Raw genomic sequence first — 24,794 nt, forward strand, 5'->3', positions numbered from 1 at the left:
TTGTGTAGAGTTGATCCGGACTCATAGCAACCCTACATGCAGAGTAGAACTGCCCCCGGGTTTCCAAAGAGGAGCTGGTGGATTTGACCTGCCGACCTTTTGGTTTGCAGCTGAGCTCTTAACCACTATGCCTCCAGAGCTCCCCGTTTATGAGGGAAAGTATGTCAAAAATAATACAACTGCAGATTTTAAAAGTATGAAGTCTATAACATTTCTACCTTTGTAAGGATAAAAGAACTGTCAACATAAGAAAAGTTCCATAAAATGGGCTGCATTTTTTCAATTGCTTTATCTAAAAGTTTCGTTGATAAACTAGTATCAGACGCTGCTGTAAAATATTAAATCTTATGAAATTAGTATGCATGGAACTATGTGTTTTTTCTTCTACCTCTTTACAAAATCAGTTATTCCATAATATACAAAAAACACTTATGTGATTTATAACAAGACACCTTGCAAAGACTAAGTAATGTTATACCAGCAACCAAAGTAAAGTTTCTAGAAGGAAAAAAGAAAAACTCCTCTACAATACCCAAAGAACCCTTTCTTTGAATAAATTACTTCTACTTATATCCCCATTATTCTTTCTTATATTCATGAAGATGATCAGTTCTGGTTCTCTGAAAAACTAGATGTATTGTTCAATGCTAAAGATACATGAAATTTGCAAAAAAAGTCAAAAGCTTTTAAAATTATGATGATAGCCAAAACTACAGGGTCTTTTTTTTTAACAATTCACTAAAATTTACAACATTTACTGAATTACAAAACAAAGACATTCACATTCATTACAATTATATAATCTGTACTAATCATATTTCTATTATAACTATCCTATTTCTCTGTTAGAAGGAAAAAAGTCAAATTAAAAATATAAGCCATTTTCTCTAAGTATTTGTGGGGTTTTCTTCCCTAAATATTCAAAAAGTGCATAGAAGTACATCATATACTCTGCTGTTCACTACAGACTACCAACAAAACAACAAATATCAGAGTTCATTGCAAAAGTGCTTTGATGTCTAATGAATTTACTAGTGTTTAATTAGCATGGCATATATCACCTGTATCACACTAGTAAAATGTTATCATTTGAGTTATTAGATTTAATGGAGAGATTTAGCTCATTCAAGTTTATTAAAAATTGTTCAGAAAGCCATACCTTTAACATTATGAGTAATAAATGGCCCACCTATGAAAAATTACTGTATTTCTAAATAAATGTAGAATTATGCCACCTTAAGCCCAGGATGAAAACATTTAATTTCTGGTTTAAAAATAAAACTGATATAAAGATATAGATACACAGATATAGTTACACCTTACTCCGATGAGGAGGCCATAGTATCAACGTACTATGAAACATACTACATAGCCAAAAGGAAAAACCAGTCAAAGAACTTGTCTTTAAGATTAAGTTACTCAGCCAAGAGCATGGAAGCTTTGCTTATGGTTAAGTGGTCTAACCCTAAACAGGCAGATTTCAGTTATAAATATCTTTAAAAAACAATTATACAAATATTTATTTAGCAATAAGCCTAATTCCTCAGAATTAATATTACTATTATTAATCAATATTATATAATACCTTTTATCTGCAGCATTAACTCTGTCAATGATAGGATAATATCCATATGCCTACGAGGAAGACCACTTAATACAACTATTATTCAAATTTATGCACCAACCACTAGAGCCAAAGATGTACAAATAAAACATTTTTATCAGCTGCTGCAGTCTGAAATAGATAGAACATGCAATCAAGATGCATTGATAATTACCTGTGATTGGAATGCGAAAGTCGGAAACGAAGAAGGATCAGGAGTTGGGAAATATGGCCTTGCTGACAGAAACAATGCCAAAGATTGAACGATAGAATTCTTCAAGACCAACGACTTCTTCATTGCAAATACCTTCTTTCACCAACATGAACGGCAAGTATACACATGGACCTCGCCAGAAAGAACACACAGAAATCAAATTGACTACATCTGTGGAAAGAGATGACAGAAAAGCTCAATATCATCAGTCAGAACAAGGCCAGGGGCCAACTGTGGAAGAGACCATCAATTGCTCATATCAAGTTCAAGCTGAAACTGAAGAAAATCAGAGCAAGTCCACGAGAGCCAAAACATGACCTTGAGCATATCCCACCTGAATTTAGAGACCATCTCAAGAACAGATTTGATGCATTGAACACTAGTGACCGAAGACCAGACGAGTTGTGGAATGACATCAAGGACATCATACATGAAGAAAGCAAGAGGTCATTGAAAAGACAGGAAAGAAAGAAATGACCAAGATGGATGTCAGAGGAGCCTCTGAAACTTGCTCTCAAACGTCAAGCAGCTAAAGCAAAAGGAAGAATTGATGAAGTAAAAGAACTGAACAGAAGATTTCAAATTTCGGTTTGAGAAGACAAAGTATTATAATGACACGTGCAAAGAGCTGGAAATGGAAAACCAAAAGGGAAGAACATGCTCAGCATTTCTCAAGCTGAAAGAACTGAAGAAAAAATTCAAGCCTCGAGTGGCAACAGTGAAGGATTCTATGGGGAAAATATTAAACAAAGTAGGAAGCATCAAAAGAAGATGGAAGGAATATACAGAGTCATTATACCAAAAAGAATTAGTCAATGTACAACCATTTCAAGAGGTAGCATATGATCAGGAGTCGATGGTACTGAAGGAAAAAGTCCAAGCTGCTCTGAAGGCACTGGCGAAAAACAAGGCTCCAGGAACTGATGGAATATCAATTGAGATGTTTCAACAAATGGATGCAGCCCTGGAGGTGCTCGCTCGTCTATGCAAAGAAATATGGAAACAGGTTCCTGGCCAACTGACTGGAAGAGATCCATATTTATGCCTGTTCCTAAGAAAGGTGATCCAACCAAATGTGGAAATTATAGAACAATATCATTAATATTATACACAAGAAAAATTTTGCTGAAGGTCATTCAAAAATGGCTGCAGCAGTATATCGACACGGAACTGCCAGAAATTCAGGCCGGTTTCAGAAGAGCATGTGGAACCAGGGATATCATTGCTTATGTCAGATGGATCCTGGCTGAAAGCAGAGAATACCAGAAAGATGTTTACCTTTGCTTTATTGACTATGCAAAGGCATTCGACTGTGTGGATCGTAACAAATTATGGATAACATTGCGAAGAATGGGAATTCCAGCACTTAATTGTGCTCATGAGGAACCTTTACATAGATCAAGAGACAGTTGTTTGGACAGAAGAGGGGATACTGATTGGTTTAAAGTCAGAAAAGGTGGGCATCAGGGTTATATTCTTTCACCACCTCTATTCAATCTATCTGCTGAGCAAATAGTACAAGAAGCTGGACTATATGAAGAATGGGGTATCAGGACTGGAGGAACACTCATTAACAACCTGCGTTACAGAGATGACACAACCTTGCTTGCTGAAAGTGAAAAGGACTTGAAGCACTTACTAATGAAGATCAAAGACCAGAGTCTTCAGTATGGATTGCACTTTAACATAAAGAAAACAAAAATCCTCACAACTGGACCAATGAGCAACATCATGATAAACGGAGAAAAAACTCAAGTTGTCAAGGATTTCATTTTACTTGGATCCACAATCAACACCCATGGAAGCAGCAGTCAAGTAATCAAAAGACTCATTGCATTGGGTAAATCTGTTGCAAAGGACCTCTTCAAAGTGTTGAAGAGCAAAGACGTCACCTTGAAGACTAAGGTGCACCTGACGCAAGCCATGGTATTTTCAATCGCGTCATACGCATGTGAAAGCTGGACAATGAAAAAGGAAGACCGAAGAAGAACTGATGCCTTTGAATTGTGGTGTTGGCGAAGAATATTGAATATACCATGGACTGCCAAAAGAACGAACAAATCTGTCTTGAAAGAAGTACAACCAGAATGCTCCTTAGCGGCGAGGATGGTGAGACTGCATCTTACATACTTTGGACATGTTGTCAGGAGGGATCAGTCCCTGGAGGACATCATGCTTGGCAGAGTACAGGGTCAGCGTGAAAGAGGAAGACCCTCAACGAGGTGAACTGACACAGTGGCTGCAACAATGGGCTCAAGCGTAACAATTTTAAGGATGGCGCAGGACCAGGCAGTGTTTCGTTCTGTTGTGCATAGGGTCGCTATGTGTCGGAACCGACTCAAGGGCACCTAACAACAACAACAAGCCTAATTCCTCAGAATTAATACTATTATTAATCAATATTACATAATACCTTTTATCTGCAGCATTTAAAGATAACAACTACAAAAATATAACTATTTGTTGCTGCTGCTGCTGCTACCACCACCACCAGTTACCACTTAACAAACTCTAAGATGTGCCCGATATATCCTAAGACCTTTATAAGTATTAACTTGTTTGATCCCTTTAACAGGCTTGTGAGGTAAGTACTATTAATATCCCCATTTAAAATGGAGAAACTGAAGTAGTAAAAGTTTAAATACTTAATCATGGTTACACAGCTAGTAAACAGCAGAGCTGTAATTAAAACCCAGGCAGTCTGACTGCAGAGTCCATCTCTTAACCAATTCAAAGAAAAAAATCCTGCTTCTCTCTCTTATTTTAACTGTTACTAATCACTTCTTCTACATTTGCTTTCTTTATCCTTCAGGCTCCTATGTAATATTTCTTTCCTTATCTTGGTGTTAGAACCCTGCTTAGATGACTCCAGGACATCTGAGAGGTATTTTAGAGAGAATGTATAATAGAGCATTTGCCAGGAATCAGACTGCTTAGGCAGGATTTAGCTCCACCATTTAACAACTTTGTAACCTTAGGCAAGTTACTTACTTCTCAGACAGTTCCTTTATCTGCAAAATGGGAAGAACAATAGTATCTGTGTAAGAATTCAACAAGAGATAACTGACAAATATTTACGGAGCAAGTAATATCTGTCATATACTGTTGTTTTAGGCACCAGGGACACATATGAAAAAGACTGACTTTACATTCTAACCAGGCAGATAGATAATTAACAAGTAAACAAATAATTTCAGATAATCGTACAGGCTATGAAGAAAATAGGTTCCTGGGTGGCACAAACAGTTCATGCTTGACTAGTAACCTACAGGTTGGCAGTTCAAACCTACCCAGTGGCATCATGAAAGAAAGGACTGGTGATCTGTTTCCATAAAGATTATAGACTAGAAAACCCAATGGAGTAGTTCTACTCTGTAACACACGCTGTCGTCATGGGTCAGAATCAACTCAATGGTAATAGGTTTTTGTTTTTGTTTTTTTAATGAAGAAAACAAGGTACTGTGAAAGAAAACTAGTGAGAAAATACTTGCTCGCAAAGCTAAACACATAGTTTACTATAATAGAGACAATTTAACATTAAAAGCTTCTGAGAGGACTTCTACTACAAGGCTTTCAAAACTAAAATAAAATACAAACAAAATATATGAAACAATAGTTTTTAAAACACTAGACATCAGGAACAAAGAGGAAGGCCTCGCTCTACCTGATTTTAGAACCTATTATACTGCCACAGTAGTCCAAACAGCCTGGTACTGCTACAACAACAGATACATAGACCAATGGAACACAATTGAGAATCCAGACATAAACCCATCTACATATGAGCAGTTGATATTTGACAAAGGCCCAAAGTCAGTTAAATGGGGAAAAGACAGTCTTTTTAAGAAATGGTGCTGGCATAACTGGATATCTGTCTGCAAAAAAATGAAACAAGACCCATACCTCACACCATGCACAAAAACGAACTCAAAATGGATCAAAGACCGAAATACAAACTCTAAGATGAAAAAGATCATGGAAGAAAAAATAGGACAACATTAGGAGCCCTGATACACGGCATAAATGGTATACAAAACATTTCCAACAATGCAGAAGAGAAACTAGTTAACTGGGAGCTCCTAAAAATCAAACACCTATGCTCATCCAAAGACTTCACCAAAAGAGTAAAAAGATTACCTACAGACTGGGAAAAAAGTTTTTAGCTATGGTATTTCCGATCAGCACCTGATCTTTAAAGTTTATATAATACTGCAAAAACTCAACTACAAAAAGACAAATAACCCAATCAAAAAAACGGGCAAAAGATATGAACAAACACTCCACTAAAGAAGACATTCAGGTAGCTAACAGATACATGAGGAAATGTTCACGACCATTAGCCATTAGAGAAATGCAGATCAAAACTACAATGAGATTCCATCTTACTCCAACAAGGGTGGCATTAATCCAAAAGCCACAAAATAATAAATGTGGGAGAGGTTGTGGAGAGGCTGGAACACTTATACACTGCTGGTGGGAAAGTAAAATGGTACAACCACTTTGGAAATTGATTTGCCGTTTCCTTAAAAAGCTAGAAATAGAATTACCATACGATCCAGCAATCCCACTCCTCAGAATATATCCTAGAGAAGTAAGAGCCTTTATACAAACAGATACATGCACACTCATGTTCACTGCAGCACTGTCTACAATAGCAAAAAGATGGAAGCAACCAAGATGCCCATCAATGGATAAATTACGGTATATTCACACAACAGAATACTACGCATCGATAAAGAACAATGATGAAACCGTGAATCATTTCATAACATGGAGGAATCTGGAAGGCATTATGCTGAGTGAAATTCGTCAGTTGCAAAAGGACAAATATTGCATAAGAACACTATCATAAGAACTCAAGGAACAGTTTAAACAGAAAAGAAAATATTCCCTGATGGTTCAAGAGGGGGAAGGGAGGGAGGCACAGGGGTTTTCTATAATTAGGTAGTAGGTAAGAACTACTTTAGGTGACAGCAAAGACAACACACAATATAGGCAAGGCAGCACAACTGGACTAAACCAAAAGCAAAGAAGTTTCCTGAATAAACTGAATGCTTTGAAGGCCAGCGTAGCAGGGGCAGGGGCTTCGGGACCATGGTTTCAGGGGACAGCTAAGTCAATTGGCATAATAAAATCTATTAAGAAATCATTCTACATCCCACTTTGGAGTGTGACGTCTGGAGTCTTAAACGCTAGCCAGCAGCCATCTAGGATGCGTCAACTGGTCTCAACCCACCTGGAGCAAAGGAGAATGAAGAACACCAAGGACACTAGGTAATTACGAGCCCAAGTGACAGAAAGGGCCACATAAACCAGAGACTACATCAGCCTGAGACCAAAAGAACTAGATGGTGCCCCACTATAACCGATGACTGCCCTGACAGGGAACACAACAGACAACCCCTGAGGGAGCAGGAGAACAGTGGGATGCAGACCCCAAATTCTCATAAAAAGACCAGGCTTAATGGTCTGACTGAGACTAGAAGGACCCCGGTGGTCATGGCCCCCAGACCTTCTGTTGGCCCAGGTCAGGAACCATTCCCAAAGCCAACTCTTCAGACAGGGATTAGACTGGACAATGGGATGGAGAGGGATGCTGGTGAGGAGTGAGCTTCTTGGATCACATGGACACTTGAGACTATGTTGGCAACTCCTGCCTGGAGGGGAGATCAGAGGGTAGAGGGAGTTAGAAGCTGGCGAAATGCACACGAAAAGAGAGAGTGGAAGGAGGGAGGGAGCGGGCTGTTTCATGGCGGCGGGGGGCGGGGGGTAGCAGCTGGGAGTACGTAGCAAGGTGTATGTAAGTTTTTGTGTAAGAGACTGGCTTGATTTGTAAACTTTCACTTAAAGCACAGTAAAAAAATTTTTTTAAATTTTTGTGTAAGAGACTGGCTTGATTTGTAAAATTTCACTTAAAGCTAGAAATAGAACTATCATACGATCCAGCAATCCCACTCCTTGGAATATAACTTAGAGAAATAAGAGCCTTTACATGAACAGATATATGCAAACCCACGTTCATTGTGGCACTGTTTACAATAGCAAAAAGATGGAAGCAACTGAAGTGCCCATCAATGGATTAATGGATAAATAAATTAAGGTATATACACACAATGTAATACTATGCATCGATAAAGAACAATGATGAAACCGTGAATCATTTCATAACATGGAGGAACCTGGAAGGCATTATGCTGAGTGAAATTAGTCAGCTGCAAAAGGGCAAATATTGCATAAGAACACTATCATAAGAACTCAAGACATAGTTTAAACAGAGAAGATAATATTCTTTGATAGTTAGGAGAGCGGGGAGGGAGGGAGGGACAGGGGTTTTCACTAATTAGATAGTAGATAAGAACTATTTCAGGTGAAGGGAAAGACAACACACAATATAGGCGAGGTCAGCAGAACTGGACTAAACCAAAAACAAAGAAGTTTCCTGAATAAACTGAATGCTTTGAAGGCCTGCATAGCAGGGGCAGGGGCTTGGGGACCATGGTTTCAGGGGACAGCTAAGTCAATTGGCATAATAAAATCTATTAAGAAATCATTCTGCATCCCACTTTGGAGAGTGGCGTCTGGGGTCTTAAACGCTAGCAAGCGGCCATCTAAGATGCATCAATTGGTTTCAAACCACCTGGAGCAAAGGAGAATGAGGTACACCAAAGACACAAGGTAATTATGAACCCAAAAGACAAAAACGGCCACATAAACTGGAGACTACATCAGCCTGAGACCAGAAGAACTAGATGGTGCCTGGCTACAACCGATGACTGCCCTGATGGAACACAATGGAGAACCCGTGAGGGTGTAGGAGGGCAGTAGGATGCAGACTCCAAATTCTCAAAAAGACCAGGCTTAATGGTCTGACTGAGACTAGAAGGACCCCAGTGGTCATGGTCCCTAGACCTTCCGTTAGCCCAAGACAGGAACCATTCCCAAAGCCAACTCTTCAGACAGGGATTGGACTGCACAATGGGATAGAAAATGATACTAGTAAAGAATGAGCTTCTTGGATTAAGTAGACACATGAGACTGTGTTGGCATCTCCTATCTGGAGGGGAGATGAGAAGGTAGAGAGGGCTAGAAGCTGGCTGAACGGACACGAAAAGAGAGTGTGGAGGGACGGAGTGTGCTGTTTCATTAGGAGGAGACCAATTAGGAGTATATAGCCAGGTGTATATAAACTTTTGTATGAGAGACTGACTTGATTTTGCAAACTTTCACTTAAAGCACAATAAAAATTAAAAAAAAAAAAAAAACACTAGACATCAGGAAAGGAAAAAGAGTAATCCCTGATAAACAGGAAACAAATGAGGTAGGCGCTATGACTGCGCCAGTTTATTGTCTTGATAGAGTTTCTAGGCTATGGCATTGGGATTCCCAGGACTCCCTCAGTTGAAGAGACACTGCTGAGGGTCCAGGGACCAAGGCAACTGGAGTTCATAGAAGAGAACTAAAGCAGAGAGAACTGCACAAAGAACAAACTCTGGAAATCTGCAGAGTTCCACTTAAGTATGCAGTAAACTACTGATCAGAGCATGCCAGTGAGGAAACTACGCAAGACAGGAGAAAGAACCCCCAAAAACTATTATAGACATTCACACAGGGCCCGGCAACAGTGCCTGTTCTCACCAGCCAGATTAGAAAACCATACAATTTATGAGACATTAGGTAGAGGACTCAGAAACACCTTTTCTCAATTGTAATAGCCCAAAACTAAACCCTGCTCTGGTCCCACCTAACTTATCTTAAAAGCAAGACTCAAAAGGGTCAAACTGATTCCAAGTAACTGAACTGCATCGTATAACAAAACTCAAGAGTATTTATAAAAATACAATAATACTCAGCACCCAAAAAAGTAAAATTCACAATATCCAGAATCCATTCAAAAATTACCAGAGATGATTCCATGTATAAGGAGCTGTGGTGTCACAGTGGTTAAGCACTCAGCTGTTACCCAAAAGGTTGGTGGTTCAAACCCACCAACTGCTCTGCAGAAGGAAGATGTGGCAATCTGCTTCCGTAAAGATTGTAGCGTTGGAAACCCTTCAGGGAAGTTCTGTTCTGTCCTATATAGTCACTATGAGTAGGAATCTACTTGATGGAAGTAGGTTTGGTTTTGGTATTCCATTTATAAGGAACTCTTATAATCTGTTTCCATAAAGATTATAGACAAGAAAGCCCTATGGAGTAGTTCTACTCTATAATACACGCAGCTGTCATGGGTCAGAATATAAGGAATCCTTATACATTTTTTTTTTTTTATACATGGTGGGGGAACCCTGGTGGCATAGTGGTTAAGTGCTACAGCTGCTAACCAAGAGGTCGGCAGTTCAAATCTGCCAGATGCTCCTTGGAAACTCTATGGGGCAGTTCTACTCTGTCCTATAAGGTCGCTATGAGTCGGAATCGACTCGATGGCAGTGGGTTTGGTTTGGGTTTTATACATGGTAGCACAATGCTTAAGCACTTGGCTGCTAATTGAAAGGTCAGCAGTGTGAGCCCACCAGCCACTCTGCAAGAGAAAAGACCTGGTGATCTGCTCCCATAAAGTTTTCCAGTCTTGGAAAACCTACTCTATCCTATAGGATCACTGAGTCAGAATTATCTTGGCAGCACACAACAACGTTCCATTTATACAGAATGCTGGAAATATAAACTAATCTACAGTGATTGAAAACAAATCTGCAATTGCCTGAGAGAGAAGAGGGTGGGGGGCACGGAGTCCAGGGTCGATCTTGCACTTAGCATGGATCTTTTCCAAGCATGATTTTGTGTATCATGCACTGGTCATTTCGAAAATACTTGGCTCACTGAGTTTTGCAAATTTTACAAATGTTGACATATTTACAACTTGAAAACGTCACATTCACCACTGATATCATCAACAATTTCATCAGAAAACTGCTAAGCTCAGTGACATACGCAAGGTTTTCAAAATTCTGATTTTTACTTAAAAGCTCAAATACTATCAGGCTCACTTTATTCATTTTCAAGAATTACCATAGTTAATCTGTCAGTCATTCTTTCAAGTAATTTATACTGCTCCATCAAGAGCATTCTTGAATGAAATCGGCTTTAAAAAAAAATGTGAGTTAATAATGGTGCAGAAAATATTACTAATACAGGTTGGTGCCACTACCTTGATTTGTGCTAAGGCACCAGGAAATATACCCAGCATTGCTTTTGTACTATCAGGGCCAATGCCAAGACAGTAAAAAAGACAAATAGCATCTGAATACTATTATATGAAAACAGTTTTGACCTTGAAGACCTCCAGAAAAAATCTCAAGAACCTCAAGAGGTTGCTGGACCATTCCTTGAGAACTACTATCCTAAAGGATACAGAAAGAACTTCAGGGAAGTGGAGTTTACAAACATTAGAATATAGAACAGGAAAAGAATTTCCAGTTCTCTCTCTAGTCCTGTTCTCTCATTTTATAAACAAGGAAACTGAGGCACAGAGAGGATAGGGATTTTACCACCTCACATATCAGAAGCAGAGAGCGTTCTTTATATTATACTTTTCTTCCTCTTTTTTTCAAAAATGGATTTAGCAAATTCACCTTTCTTTAAGCTGAACAATGGCATAAATACATACAGTTTGTAGAGAAAAGGAGTTTGTGGTTCCTGATGGAGAGTTGAGTTTTACTGCCTTTCCTGAAGCAACTTTTGCATCCAAATGGTGTACTTCCTTTTCAAAAGAATGACGTTTTCTAATCTGTAAACACAGAACCAAAATGAAGTCGAATATAAACTAAAAAGGCTAGTTGTTCACAAAGGTCAAAATAGCTCTATGGATGTTTTCTGCATAAAATAAAAAGAAACGGTAACTATTTCTAATTGGCAATAGTCAAATACCTTTTTTAAAAACACAAATAGGCACCTCACTATAACACTTAAATGAAATACAGAACACAGCCAAAAAAAAAAAAACCAAACCCAGTGCCGTCAAATCGATTCTGTAATACCTCTTAAATTGCGGCCAAAATAGCTTTAATTAATGACATATGAAAATTACAGTTGTGTAAAATGATCTTCACATAAAATAGTCCCACCATATGGGCACTAACTATTTATTGGATTATAGCAGGGTCCAATTACATATCTAATTGGAAAATAAAAATCAAAATTTGAAGCCTTGTTCTGCACTGAAAAGAACTCAGAATGAATTTAATATAAATATTCAAGACTTCCTACATGATAGAATAAATCACTTGATTACTACTATTACTGTTGCTTACTAGATATCTGATAATTCAAGTTGTCTTTTGCTTAAAATTTCTTTTATAATAACATTAAGCTTTCTTTCCAAACTGTCTCTCTGCTTTTCCTACTTGCCGAAAATCTGTTTACTTAAGCTATACGTAAAAAAATAAATAAATAAAGCATTTCTAGTGATGATGCCGGAGCCCTAGTGGCACAACAGTTAAGAGCTCAGCTGCTAACGAAAAGGTTGGTAGACAGTTTGAATCCACCACCGCTCCTATGGTGCAGGTCTACTCTGTCCTACAGGGTCACTATGAGTCAGAATCGACTCAACAGCAAGAGGTTGGTTTTTTTGTTAGTGATAATGCCATCCCTACCAAAAAAGAAATAAGAGCCAACAAAGTCAGAGAACAAAATTTTTATGTTGGGCCCTACCTCACAAGATCCAACTCTAGGTACACATTTGTCAGGGGGGGTGGTGGATCTCTATAGGTTCATACTTCATTTGGAATGGTACTTTTTCAAAAATAAGGAAACTATTCTATTTCTAAAAACAACGTTTATTTATTAATAAAGGCTATGAATGAAATATCTAAACTATATAAGAATGCAAATCTTTTCAGTATACTCACTTACCTACAAATTATATGCTAATTAATAAATCACCTTTTATATTTGCAACTGAGTCTATTAAAATCCTAGTCTCCCTACGAATTCTGTGAGAAACACTGTGCTCATCAATGAAAAGCACACTTCATTTAAAATATCTGGTAATTCAAGTCTTCTAATAATTTTTAGAAATACGTGTATCTTATCATGTAGCAATACAATAAATCAATAAATAAGAGTAAACTTTGTAAATATACTAAAACTGTCAAGACCAAAAATATCATTATATGAATATTCATATCAAAAGTGTTTTGGCCAATAGATGTCATTATTGGATAAAAAGAACAAATGAGTTGAAAAGTATAAAGTACCTATATTACCAATATACATGATTTGCCTTAAGTAAATATTTTACTGTCAAATTCCTAATATATAAGCAAGCACCATGCAGATTCACTTTAATGACACATTCCTGTGAATAATCTGAAGTAATTACAAACTCCTCTGTAACAAGTAACTGTATAAAATGAAGTTGCAACAAACTACCGTTGAACTATGTCTGTGACATGACCCAACTAATCTCCAAAGGTACCATTGAAAACTTGATCGATACTTGACTACCTTGTTCAGATATAACTAACTGGATTACTTCACTGCCCATAAACTCTGTTTACCTGCTGTGTAGTTTCTAAGAGGCGAATTCTTTTCTTGTCTACTTGAAAATCATCATTTTCATTTCTGCACACAGATGCCTGCTTCTTGGCAGATAACTTTGCAGCCAGTGTGTTTTTTTCAGGAGAATCTTTATAAAAAGTCATAAAAAATTAGCATAGATAACTTAGGCAATTTTTCTAAAAGAAAATTGAGACCAAGAGGTAAAACTTATTTCTAAAAATACCATAACATGGTTTAAAGTATGAAAAGCTAAACATGCTTAAAAGCACTTCCTTACCATTCTGTTTACTCTAACAAAGATATATTTTGAGAAATACGTTTTCAATAGGAAAAGCCCAATTTTTATTTTTTTAAATAGATTTATGCTTTTGTAAACATACCAATACCATGGTTTAAGAAATATAACTAAAAAATTCTCTCAAGAAAATGTACTTCATTTCTATAAAAATCTCTCTTTACAAAATGTCTCAATGTTCCTTTCCTACTAACCTTCTTAATACTCTTTAGGCTAAAAATACAGTAGAATCAAGCTCCTATAAATTGTTTATTAATCCCACAATACTGAAAGTTCATTCTCGAGGTTATCAATGAATTCTTAAATCACGAAACAATACTAAGTACCCCCACTTTACAAATATGAATCCTCGGTTTAAAAAAAGTCAAATACTTTGCCCAATATCATAGTTAGTGAGTGGCCCAGCCTCAATGTAACTCAATTTTTTCTGTATGAACATCCAGTAGTCCCAACACCATTTATGGAAAAGTCCCTCCTTATCCTTCTGCTCTGTCGTGGAACTTCTATTTTAAAAAATCAAGTTTCTGGATATATATGGCCCTGAGTTTTGATTTTCTACTCTATTCCATTGGTCTATCACCGTGCCACGGCTGAATGGTCTTAATTACTACAGCTTTATCTGGTAGCTATCCGGTAAGATACAGGATATCTGGTAGATCAAGTCCTCTGACCTTGACCTGTTTCTTCAAAAGTATCTTGACTCTTCTTAGTCCTTTGCATATATATATATCTGATATACATATATATATGAGCCCTGGTGGCTGCTAACCAAAAGGTCGGCAGTTCAAATCCACCAGCTGCTCCTTGGAAACCCTATGGGGCAGTTCTACTCCGTCCTGTAAGGTTGCTGTATATTTTAGATAACACATGTAAGTTTGAGCTCTGTAATTTCCTAGCTAGCCTGGTAAAACAATCACTAAACAAACCTAGATCAGTGATTCTCAACCGTGACAATGACAACACACATATACCATGCCAGGGGACACTTGGCAATGTCTGGAGACATTTTTGGTTGTCACAAATAGGATGGGGGAGTGCTACTGGCATTTAGTGAGCACAGGCCGGGGATGCTGCTAAACATCCTATATGCACGGGATAGCCCCCACAACAAATAATTATCCCACTCAAAATGTCAATAGTGCCACTGCTGAGAAACCCGGACCCAAATAAATCAAAGTTAACTTGTACAGGGTTGCTGGCTTATTAAAAGTTAGGGAATGTCTACCCTAAATGACAATTTAGTTTTAGAAAAAGTGAACTGCCATGTGCCAAATGAGGCCATTCTGAATTCATAAAAACAAAAATCACATTATCTGGATATACAAAAAGGCGTATCTTCCTCTTCTTTACAGCAGGGAAACTTGCAGGAAGTATAATGGAGGAGTTAAGTCTTCAAGATACAAAGTTAAAAGAAATGAGATGTATCCAGATTAAAAAAAAAAAAAACTCCTAGGAATCAGTAAGAAAAAACCCAACAGAAAAATGGGCAAACAACTCGAATAGTCATTTCACTAAAGATGATATTCAAATGGCCAAAAAACAGATAAAAAGATGCCCAACCTCATTAGTAACCAGAGAAATGCCAACTAAAACATCACACATGTAGAACAGCTAAAATTAAAAGGACTGAAAACATCAAGTGTTAACAAGAATGTTGGAGTCCCTGGGTGGTGCAAATGGTTAACACATTCTGCTTCTAAGTGAAAGGCTTGAGGTTCGAGTCCACTCAGAGGCACCATGAAAGTTCTGGTAAACCATTTCCAAAAAAAAAATATCAGCCGTTGTATAGGTAGTACACAGTGTGTTCACTTTGTGAAAATTTGTTAAGCTATAAACACTAAGGATTTGTGTACTCTCTTATGTGGGTTATATCTTATTAGCCCCTGACCTTGTGAAGGATATAGTCCTCTGGGAGAAGAAGAGATTTAATAGTCTCTGCTTTCCCCAGAGGTAAAAGACGCACACAAACGCTTGTATAATACAAACTGCATCAAGTGTTATGAAAGAGAGGTACACAGTAAGATAACAGCATATAATAGGGAGATCAAATCTAATCTGGCAGAAAAGTCAGGGTCGGTGCCCCCAAGAAAGTGACATTTAAGCTCAATCTAAAAAAGAGTAGGATAACAAGTTGAAGATGGCACTTCGTTCAAAAGTGAGACTAATACAAGCAAAGGCTCTTAGGCAGGAGAAAGCATGACCCTTAGAAGGAACTGAACGAAAGCCAAAAGGATTGAGGTCCAACATAGTATAGAACACACAACTGGTCATCTATCCAAGATCTATTCTCCTGCCTCTTCTTCATTCGGAAACCCTGGTGGCGTAGTGGTTAAGTGTTATGGCTGCTAACCAAGAGGTCAGCAGTTCAAATCCACCAAGCATTCCTTGGAAACTCTAAGGGGCAGTTCTACTCTGGTCTATAGGATCACTATGAGTCAGAATCGACTTGAGAGCAGTGGGTTTGTTTTTTTCTTCCTCATTCTTCTTTGTGTGTGCGTGTGCTTTCGGTGGAAGTTTACAATTCAAGTTAATTTCTCATATAAAAATTTATACACATATTGTCATGTGACCCTACGTGAAACCCCTATATGTGACAGCACACTCCCCCTTTCCACCCCTGGTTTCCTTGTCCATTCACTTATCTCCTATCCCTTTCTGCCTTCTCACCCCACCTCTGGACACGAGCTGCCCATTTAGTCTCATGTAAAAAAAAAAAAAAAAAAAGTTTTTTTTTTTTTTAATCTATTTGAACACTCTTCATGAGTTATTATTTTGTGTTTTATGGTACAGTCTAATCTTTCTCTGAAGAATTGGGTTTGGGAATGGTTTTAGTTCTAGGTTAACAGACTCTTCCTCATTCTTAATAGAACTTCACTCTAGTTCAAGCATCTACCTTCTTCCACAGAGTTGTGTGCTGATTCCATATGTGATATTAGGAAGTGGATACTGTTTATGCTTAAACCAATCATGGCAACCTCTTTCTCCCTGTCAGTGATTAGTTAAGGAATGGCATGAACGAATGCAGGAAAAGAAGTGACTGTATGCTCTAAACAAGAGATGATGCCAGTTTGGACTAGGGTGGTATTAATGGAGATGGAGATTTGCATGGAGGGATAAGGAAGAACGAAGTATCCAGGATGTCTCCTAGGTTTCTGGCTTGGGTAAACAGTGGTTAATTCTTTCCATATAGTCAAAGGCAGAAGAAAGATAAAAACCATACATAATCATGCCATCCTTAATATATTTCTCTTAAATAAATCTATTAAGAACTACTTAAGGATCACACTTGGAAACCCTGGTGGCGCTGTGGTTAAGAACTACGGCTGCTAATCAAAAGGTCGGCAGTTCAAATCCACCAGGTGCTCCTTGGAAACTCTACTCTGTCCTATAGGGTCGCTATGACTCAGAATTGCCTCGATGGCAACGGGTTTGTTTTTTGTGTAAGGATCACACTTAAAACCCACCTGATATTCATATAGGATACTGGCCTCAGAAAGTCAGGCAAACTTCATCAGGAATAAATGAATAAGGCTGTCCTGGATTGAATTATGTCCCCCCAAAAATGCATGTATCAATTTGGCTGGGACATGATTCCCAGTATTGTGTGGTTTTCCTATATGTTGTAAATCTGGTCTCTATGATGTTCATGAGGGAGGATGGGCGGCAGTTGTGTTAGTGAGGCAGGACTCAATCTACAAAATTGGATTGTGTCTTGAGGCAATCTCCTGAGATATAAAAGAGAGAAGTGAGCAGAGACCAGGGGACCTCATACCACCAAGAAGGCAGTGCTAGGAGTAGAGCTCACCCTTTGGATCCGGGCCCCCCGCACAAAGAAGCTCCTAGTCCAGGGGAAGATTGATGACAAGGCTGACAGAGGGATACAGCCTCCCTCTGGAGCTGACACCCTAAAAATTTGGACTTTAGCCTACTTTACTATGACGAAATAAACTTCTCTTTGTTAAAGCCATCCACTTGTGATATTTCTGTTATAGCAGCACTAGATAACTAAGACAGAGGCTAATTAGATGTTTTAAGATACAAATCAGTACGTTTTGTAAGGGGATTCTAATATATAACTAACAGTACTGACTACGTATAACATTAATTTCTAAATACTATTTATTTTGCCTTGTTTTCCTCAAAAAATATCCAAATAAATTAAGTCAAACTACAGATGAAACAGTCCAAGGGTTTCTGACCACTTTAGGTGTTGTTTTAAAATAATTCCAGAGAAATTATCCAGAAATGCACAATCAATTGTGCTAATCTAATTTACCTAAGTAACAGCAATAATTAAGGCTCCTATTATAGATACCAATGGCCTTAAACAAAATATAAATTACCTTGACAAGTTGATGAAGTGATATTTCTTTCAGAAGGTGGTGTACTTGGACTACCAAAATGGTGTGATGTTCCTGGGTTCATAATGTCATTGTTAGGAAAATTCTTTGAATGGCATGTACAACTACATGATGGTGGTACTTCAGCCTTTTTACTTAAGCCCTCATCCACTGGCTTCCCTAAAAAGTAAAGAATCTTGATTTATAATATGTCTAAGATAAAAAAATTCATCTCTGTCAGCAGCCAGGGTGAACAACCATCCTGGTTTATCCAGGGTTGAGGGGATTCCCAGGATATGGGACTTCCGGTGCTAAAACCAAGAGAATACCTGGCAAACCAGGACAAGTTGGTCACCCTATCTGCAGCATCAAATTAGGACAGGGAGAAACATTTATGCCAGAAACTTTTATAGAGAATTTATCAACAATTTTATATCAGTAATCATTTATAGAGAATTTATCATAATTAGTCTATAAAAATCTAATAGATCAAGATTAAGAATGTAATCAAAACATAGCTATTCAAATATTGGTTCATACTGAGATACATTTAAAAATCAAGCAGAAGGACTGAAACGAATACTTAAACAACGTTCCTAATTACTGTTATTTCCCTAAAGGGAGAATTTGAAAGTTCAAGATATTAAATAATAATGTAAACTAGGGGTTAAATCATTTCTCACTTACACTTCCTTACACTTTTACTTCAAAAAGAAACATGTTTTTTGATGTATCAATTTTCAAAAGTGTATCAAAATACATTTTAAGATTAGTATTTTAATTCAATAAAATGGGTAAATTTTAATTCCAAATATAATATAGAATTTTAATAGGCCTACATTTCAAATATACCAAAAAAAGCAAAATAATTTACTTGTTGTAAATAGTACTGATATCATATTCCCACTCGCACCTCATAAACACTACTAATTCTGTTTTTCAGAGCTCGCCCATTAAAAGTTTAAGTTACTACCTGATAATCTCATTTTTTTCCCAAAGAGTAACTCAACAATCAAAATGGGCCACCAATAATGTATAAAATATTTAGTTTATTTTTAATACAGTCTTATCAGTAAAAAAATATATATATATGTATACACACACACACAACCCCCCATGATTAACTTCAAATTCTCCTAATACATTAGGCCAAAGCCATCTGATTTTGTAACTAAAATACCGCCAATATTGTATTTCAAATTCATTATGTAGATTACATAGTTTTTCAATAAAAGAAAACATTGCCAGGCATTTCTTACCAAATAAAGTAAAAGTAATAAAAATAACATGAATTCACACAAATAACATTACAATAAACTTCTGCTTATCTGGCATCCAAAGAAGTAGAAAGCTCAACTAGAATTTTTTTATATATGTATCCCATGTGCTAATGTTATGAGGAAGGGACAGATAAACAAATATATTAAAGCATTTACTCAAAAAAAAAAAAAACTTTTAGTATATATTATAGCACTGTAACAGTCCCATCTCTTACATATTTTACATACAAATTATCATCTAATTATTTTCATAATTCTAAGCATTCCAAGATTCTTATGTACTCTTTGAATCATCACATAAAAGACTAAATTATATTCAACATTATTTTTGGACTAAATATATTTTCCTATATTGAAACTCTTTTGGAAGATATATAACCTAGTATAAATATTTTTTATAAAGAAATATCTTAAAAAGAGAATATTTAAATTAACTAGAACATGGCTGAACCATTCTGAATAAAGAGTACTTTCAGGTCCCAGTGGGCAACTTGAAGGTATCAACCAACTACTTACCACTAAGAGACTGCTGCCATGCTAAAGCCGAACAAAGTAAGGCTAAGCTTTTCCCACTTCCTGTGGGGCTCTCCAACAAACAATGTTGCTTACTGTTTAATCCTCTGACAATCTATTAACACAAAAACAATTTTAAAAAATCAATAAGCATTTTACTTTATTAGGGTCTCTCTCCCTCAGAAGTACAAATAGCAAGACGTGAGGCTGCACTCCAAGGAACACAGCAATATGAAAAGAAAGAACTAGTATTTAGTTAAATCTGGACTTTATTCCTTTATGCCTCTCCCTGAAATTACATGGGACTTACAAGTATATCAATCACGAGAGAAAAAAATGAAGAAAGCAATCTGTGCCTTAATTATGCAAATATCTTCATGTCTGCAAAACACTAATACCTATGAATATCTTTGATGAAAACTCAATGGGGGATACTGCTAGTGACAGTGTACGCTGTTATAACCATTTGTACAAAAATTTCTAGTAAAGTTGAAGATGCCCACTTCCAGCAAGTTCAGTCCTAGGTACATCGTTGAAACCTTTCCCACATGAACACAAGAAAGCGTGTATAAGAAGCTCACAGCAGCACTGTTCGTCATTGTAAAAGAATGTAAACAATCTAAATGTCCATCAATAGAAAAATGGACAAATTCTGGTATATTCATAACAATAGAATACTATACAGTCATTAAAATGTATCAACAATCAAAAGAGCTACATCTTAAAAATAACATTAAGTCAAAAAAATCAAGTTCTGCAGGAAGATAAACATAGTATCATAACATTACACCAAGTTTAAAATATGTAAAATAATACTATATATTATTTATGGATACATACATATGTAATAAAAACATTAAAATATGCTGGGAAAGATAAAGACCAAATTGAGGATACTGGTAACCTCTGTTACTAGCAAACAAGACATTATACTAAAATATTAAGATTTAACAAAGCAGGAAAGTTGATTTACACAAGTTTGCATGTTAATTTTCTGTATGATCAAAATACTTCAAAAAAAATTAATGGTGAAAAAACAAAGTATTCTGTGTATGAGACAGTAAATACTTTGTTGAAAGCAATAATTTAGTAAATAGATGTTCCAAATGAATGAGAACATTTCTTACAATGCTCTCCTTTGCCTCCTAACCACAGACATATACAGTTTAGTGATCAAGAGTATTTATTTTGCCAAAGGTTAGATTTTTTTTCATGTTCTTCCAAATGAGCTGAGAAAATATTCCCAATCCATTTACTATCTAAGAAAATGAATGCAGTCAAACTCAAAATATATTATGGATCACAAGCATCTGTATCTTAATAAAGACTTAAAACTTCTAAAAATCACTTACACAATTCATCATAGCAAGCTGTGATGGATAAGCCTTACAAGGAAAGTTAATCTTCACCCCACCAATTGTATATTCAGACCATACTGAAGACATCATGCTTTCTTATTTATTTCGGATTCCCAACTGCAACAAAAATGAAAAATCAATATTGAAACTACGATACTCAAAGAAAACCAGACAATCAACACTAGGATAGAAGTCTGGAAATAAAAACTGGAATTAACAAATATATAAACAAAACAAATAGAAGCAAAAGAGTTTCTGTCAGTTTGTTATACTGTAGTGGCTTGAGTGTTGCTATGATGCTGGAAGCCATACTACCAGTACTTCAAATACCAGCAGAGTCACCCATGGTGGACAGGTTTCAGCAGAGCTTCCAGACTAAGACAGACCAAGGAGACAGGCCTGGCAATTTCTTTCTGAAAATCAGCCAATGAAAATACATTATGGATTGAAGTGTGTCTCCCAAAAATGTGTGTTGTAAATCCTTACTTCTATACCTGTGGTTATAATCCCATTTGGGAATGAGTTGCCTTTATTATGTTAATGAGAAAGGATTAGTGTGGGGTGTATCTTAAATCAATCTCTTTTTAGATATAAAAGAAATTAAACAAGGAAGTGAGAGAAGAGATATTGGGGGAAGAGAGATGCTAAGCCACACAAAGATCACCTAGAAGCAGAAGCTCAAAGAGACAAGGACCTTCCTCCAAAGCCAACAGAGACAGAACGCCTTCCCCTATACCTAGCACCCTGAATTTCAACTTCTAGTCTCCTAAACTGTGAGAAAATAAACTTCCATTGTTAAAGCCACCACTTGTGGTATTTCTGTTACACCAGCACTAGATAACTAACACACGTAACAGAACATTGTCTTACATAGTACAGGCAGATGAGCCCTTCAAGCTGGAAAGCACTACACAATAGCCACAAATGGACTCAAACACACCAACAATCAGGAACATGTCCCAAAACTTGGCAACTTTTTGTTCTGTCGTACACAATGGTGCCATGAGTCAGAGCCAACACAACAGGAAATAACAAACATAAAATCACAGCGTTGGAGAACACGGGCCTTGTAGTCTGACAAGTCTGGCTTTGCATCCCTGCTCCGCCATGTATTAGTGGTATGACCTTGGGCGAGTTACTTCCCTAGGCCTTGGTGTTCTCATCCGTAAAATAAGGACAGTAATAGCATCTACCTTATAGGATTGTGGAAACAACTGGTGGTACAGTTGTTAAGTGCTATGGCTGCTAACCAAAAGGTCGGCTCCTTGGAAACCATATGGGGCAGTTCTACTCTGTCCTATAGGATCACTATGAGTCAGAATCGACTCGATGGCAATGGGTTTGGTTTTTTTTTTTTTTGGTTCATAGGATTGTTACAAAGATTAAATGAAATAATGTGCTAAAAGGACATTAGGTACCCAATTAAACATGCGCTCTTATTACAAATTTGATCAGATATAATCGATCTATAGAGAGAGATTCCTGATCTTTCCAACTCCATAGCACCACTCTTTTTCTCCTCCTATTCTGTCCCTTTCTGTTTTTCCTTTCTGCAGTCTTCTGGTTAGAAGGAAAAAGCTGTGGACCAGCAGTCGGGAAGTTTAGATTCTAGGTCAGGTCTGACAGCAACTCAGATGTCTTTTCACTTCTCTGTACTGAGACCCTTCATTGTAATAATCTTTAATTTAAAAGTTGCTGTAAGGAAGAAAGTGCCTTGGAACATAGAGGGTGCTCAATAATTCTTATTTAAAGGTCAGTAAGGTAAGGTACAGTGCTACGACTGATAACCAAAAGCCTGGCAGTTCAAATTTGCCAGGCGCTCCTTGGAAACTCTATGGGGCAGTTCTACTCTGTCCTATGGAGTCGCTATGAGTCGGAATGGACTCCACGGCAGTGGGTTTGGTTTTTGGTTTAAGGTATGGTGGAAAGAGGATGGGCTCTGGAGCAAGGCAGACCTAAATCTGAATTCCACTATGTTACACAGTTAACCTCTCTTGAGCCTGTTTATTCATCTGTAAGATGGCAATAATACTAACTACCTGATAAGGTTTTCATGTATATTAATAATATTTAGTCAAGTACTGAGTTAAGAATTAAATAATGTACAGAATGTGCCTAATCCAGTATCTGACACAGAGAAAGTATTCACTTTAATGCCGCCTCCTCTAACCACTGTTTTTAACCTCGGATCTCTATGGGTAATTCAGAAACTGTGACCTCTTGAAATTGCATGCAGAAATTTCTGTGCATGATTGCACTCTTCTGAGGAGAAAGTCCATAGATTTCTCACTTCCATAAATATATCTTAAGGAAATAACTGAAAATAGAGAAAACAAAAGCTGAAAATGTTATCAATTGAGGAATTATTTTGCAGTAGCGAAAAAATGGTAACTTCAATCTAGGGGTGGAGTGATGGTTAAATTATAATACAGCAATACAACAGATTATGAAGCCAGTAATAAACCTAATCACAGCTTGTGTTGTTCCGAAAGTTAAGAACCAGTATTCTACTAAAGTACTTTCCATTTCTAAAGTTTTGTGATTCTTTCTATAAAGCTCTAAGAACGGGATTTGGTGGAATACTAACCTCAGTGCGAACCAACAACTCAAGGCCACCGTAGTAACTCAGCTTTAACCTAGAAATCTATCCATCCCAGCCCAGCTGTGGCAACGCGCATCTCGTACACGGGTAGCTCTCCCCGCAACATTGCAGAAAGGGCAAACGAACCGACCGCCTCCTGGCGCCCCCTCCCGCCAAGAGGTAACACGGAAACCCGGGCTAATCACCGCTCCAGGGCGGCAGGGAAGGGGTCCCCTTCTACCCAGGTTTTCTTCCCCACGCTTCCCTCCTCTCACAGGCAGTTGTGATCCCCAAGGACCAGGTGATCCAGTCAACACCGATGGGCCTGCAAAGGGACTTGGGCAAAAACAGAAGGCACCCCCCCCGGCAGGCTTGGCGCCCCCCCTCGGACAGACAGGCTTGGCGGTCCTGAGGAAAACCGAAGCAATACTGATGCACGGGAGAAAAGGACGCCGATTTCTGAGAGCAAATCATGCGGAGCCCTGGCAGAGACGAAAGGACACAAGCCTCCACTCTCCCCCTTCCTCAGGGGTCGCTACTCCCCTCTCCTCATCCCGGATTCGGGGCGGCTTTACCTTTTCTCCGCTCCAAGTCTTGTGAAACCCCCTCAGCAACACCGTTTCCGAAGAATTCCCGCCTCCCACCCCTCGACTCCCAGCACCCAATCGCCGAGCGAGTTGACAGCCAATCACCCATCTAGAGCGGAAATCAAGCGACCAATCCTGGCGCAAAAATAGTCGGCGGGCGCGCTGAACACCCAATCCACGCCTCCGAGATAAGAAGAGCCCCAAGATACTTGGCGGCACCGGAAGGTAAATCAGTAGAAAAGTGAGCTGCAGCCGCAGATATTTGGGCTTTGAAGGGAAAGCGCTTTCTCCGCTTGACTTTTGAAATCGGTGATTTCACCCCGGCACCAGCTTCCTTGGAAACCCGAAATCTCACTCTTAAAGTTTGTAGAGCAACGAAAAGGAAACGCCTTGCCGAGTTCTCTGAGCATTCGTTAGTGCCACTCAGTTTAAATTTCCGAACTTGACAGTAGCTGGAGTATCAAAGACTGTGAGGCAAATTAGGCGAAACGGTTCTAAGACAACTGGCTACAGTATTCAAGCCTTAA

At 37.9% G+C, this 24,794-nt stretch overlaps 1 protein-coding gene across 2 annotated transcripts in view; it reads right to left on the minus strand.

The window, feature by feature from the left end:
• Window positions 1–24,299, minus strand: part of BRIP1 (BRCA1 interacting helicase 1) — a 171,474-nt gene extending 147,175 nt beyond the window's left edge. Inside the window, exons 1-6 of one of the 2 annotated variants that reach the window (XM_049860997.1) lie at window positions 24,256–24,299; window positions 21,094–21,216; window positions 19,745–19,856; window positions 17,952–18,128; window positions 13,313–13,440; window positions 11,422–11,541 (exon numbers count right to left, since the gene is read on the minus strand). In XM_049860997.1, the coding sequence (XP_049716954.1) occupies window positions 11,422–11,541; window positions 13,313–13,440; window positions 17,952–18,128; window positions 19,745–19,856; window positions 21,094–21,189 (633 nt within the window). In that variant the 5' untranslated portion in view covers window positions 21,190–21,216; window positions 24,256–24,299. Of the gene's footprint in view, window positions 1–11,421; window positions 11,542–13,312; window positions 13,441–17,951; window positions 18,129–19,744; window positions 19,857–21,093; window positions 21,217–23,686; window positions 23,773–24,255 lie in introns of those variants that run through there. The other variant, XM_049860998.1, reaches the window with a different exon arrangement.
• Window positions 24,300–24,794: the final 495 nt, after the last annotated feature.

Source organism: Elephas maximus, chromosome 19 (genome assembly GCF_024166365.1).
Source record: "Elephas maximus indicus isolate mEleMax1 chromosome 19, mEleMax1 primary haplotype, whole genome shotgun sequence".
Lineage (NCBI taxonomy): Eukaryota > Metazoa > Chordata > Mammalia > Proboscidea > Elephantidae > Elephas > Elephas maximus.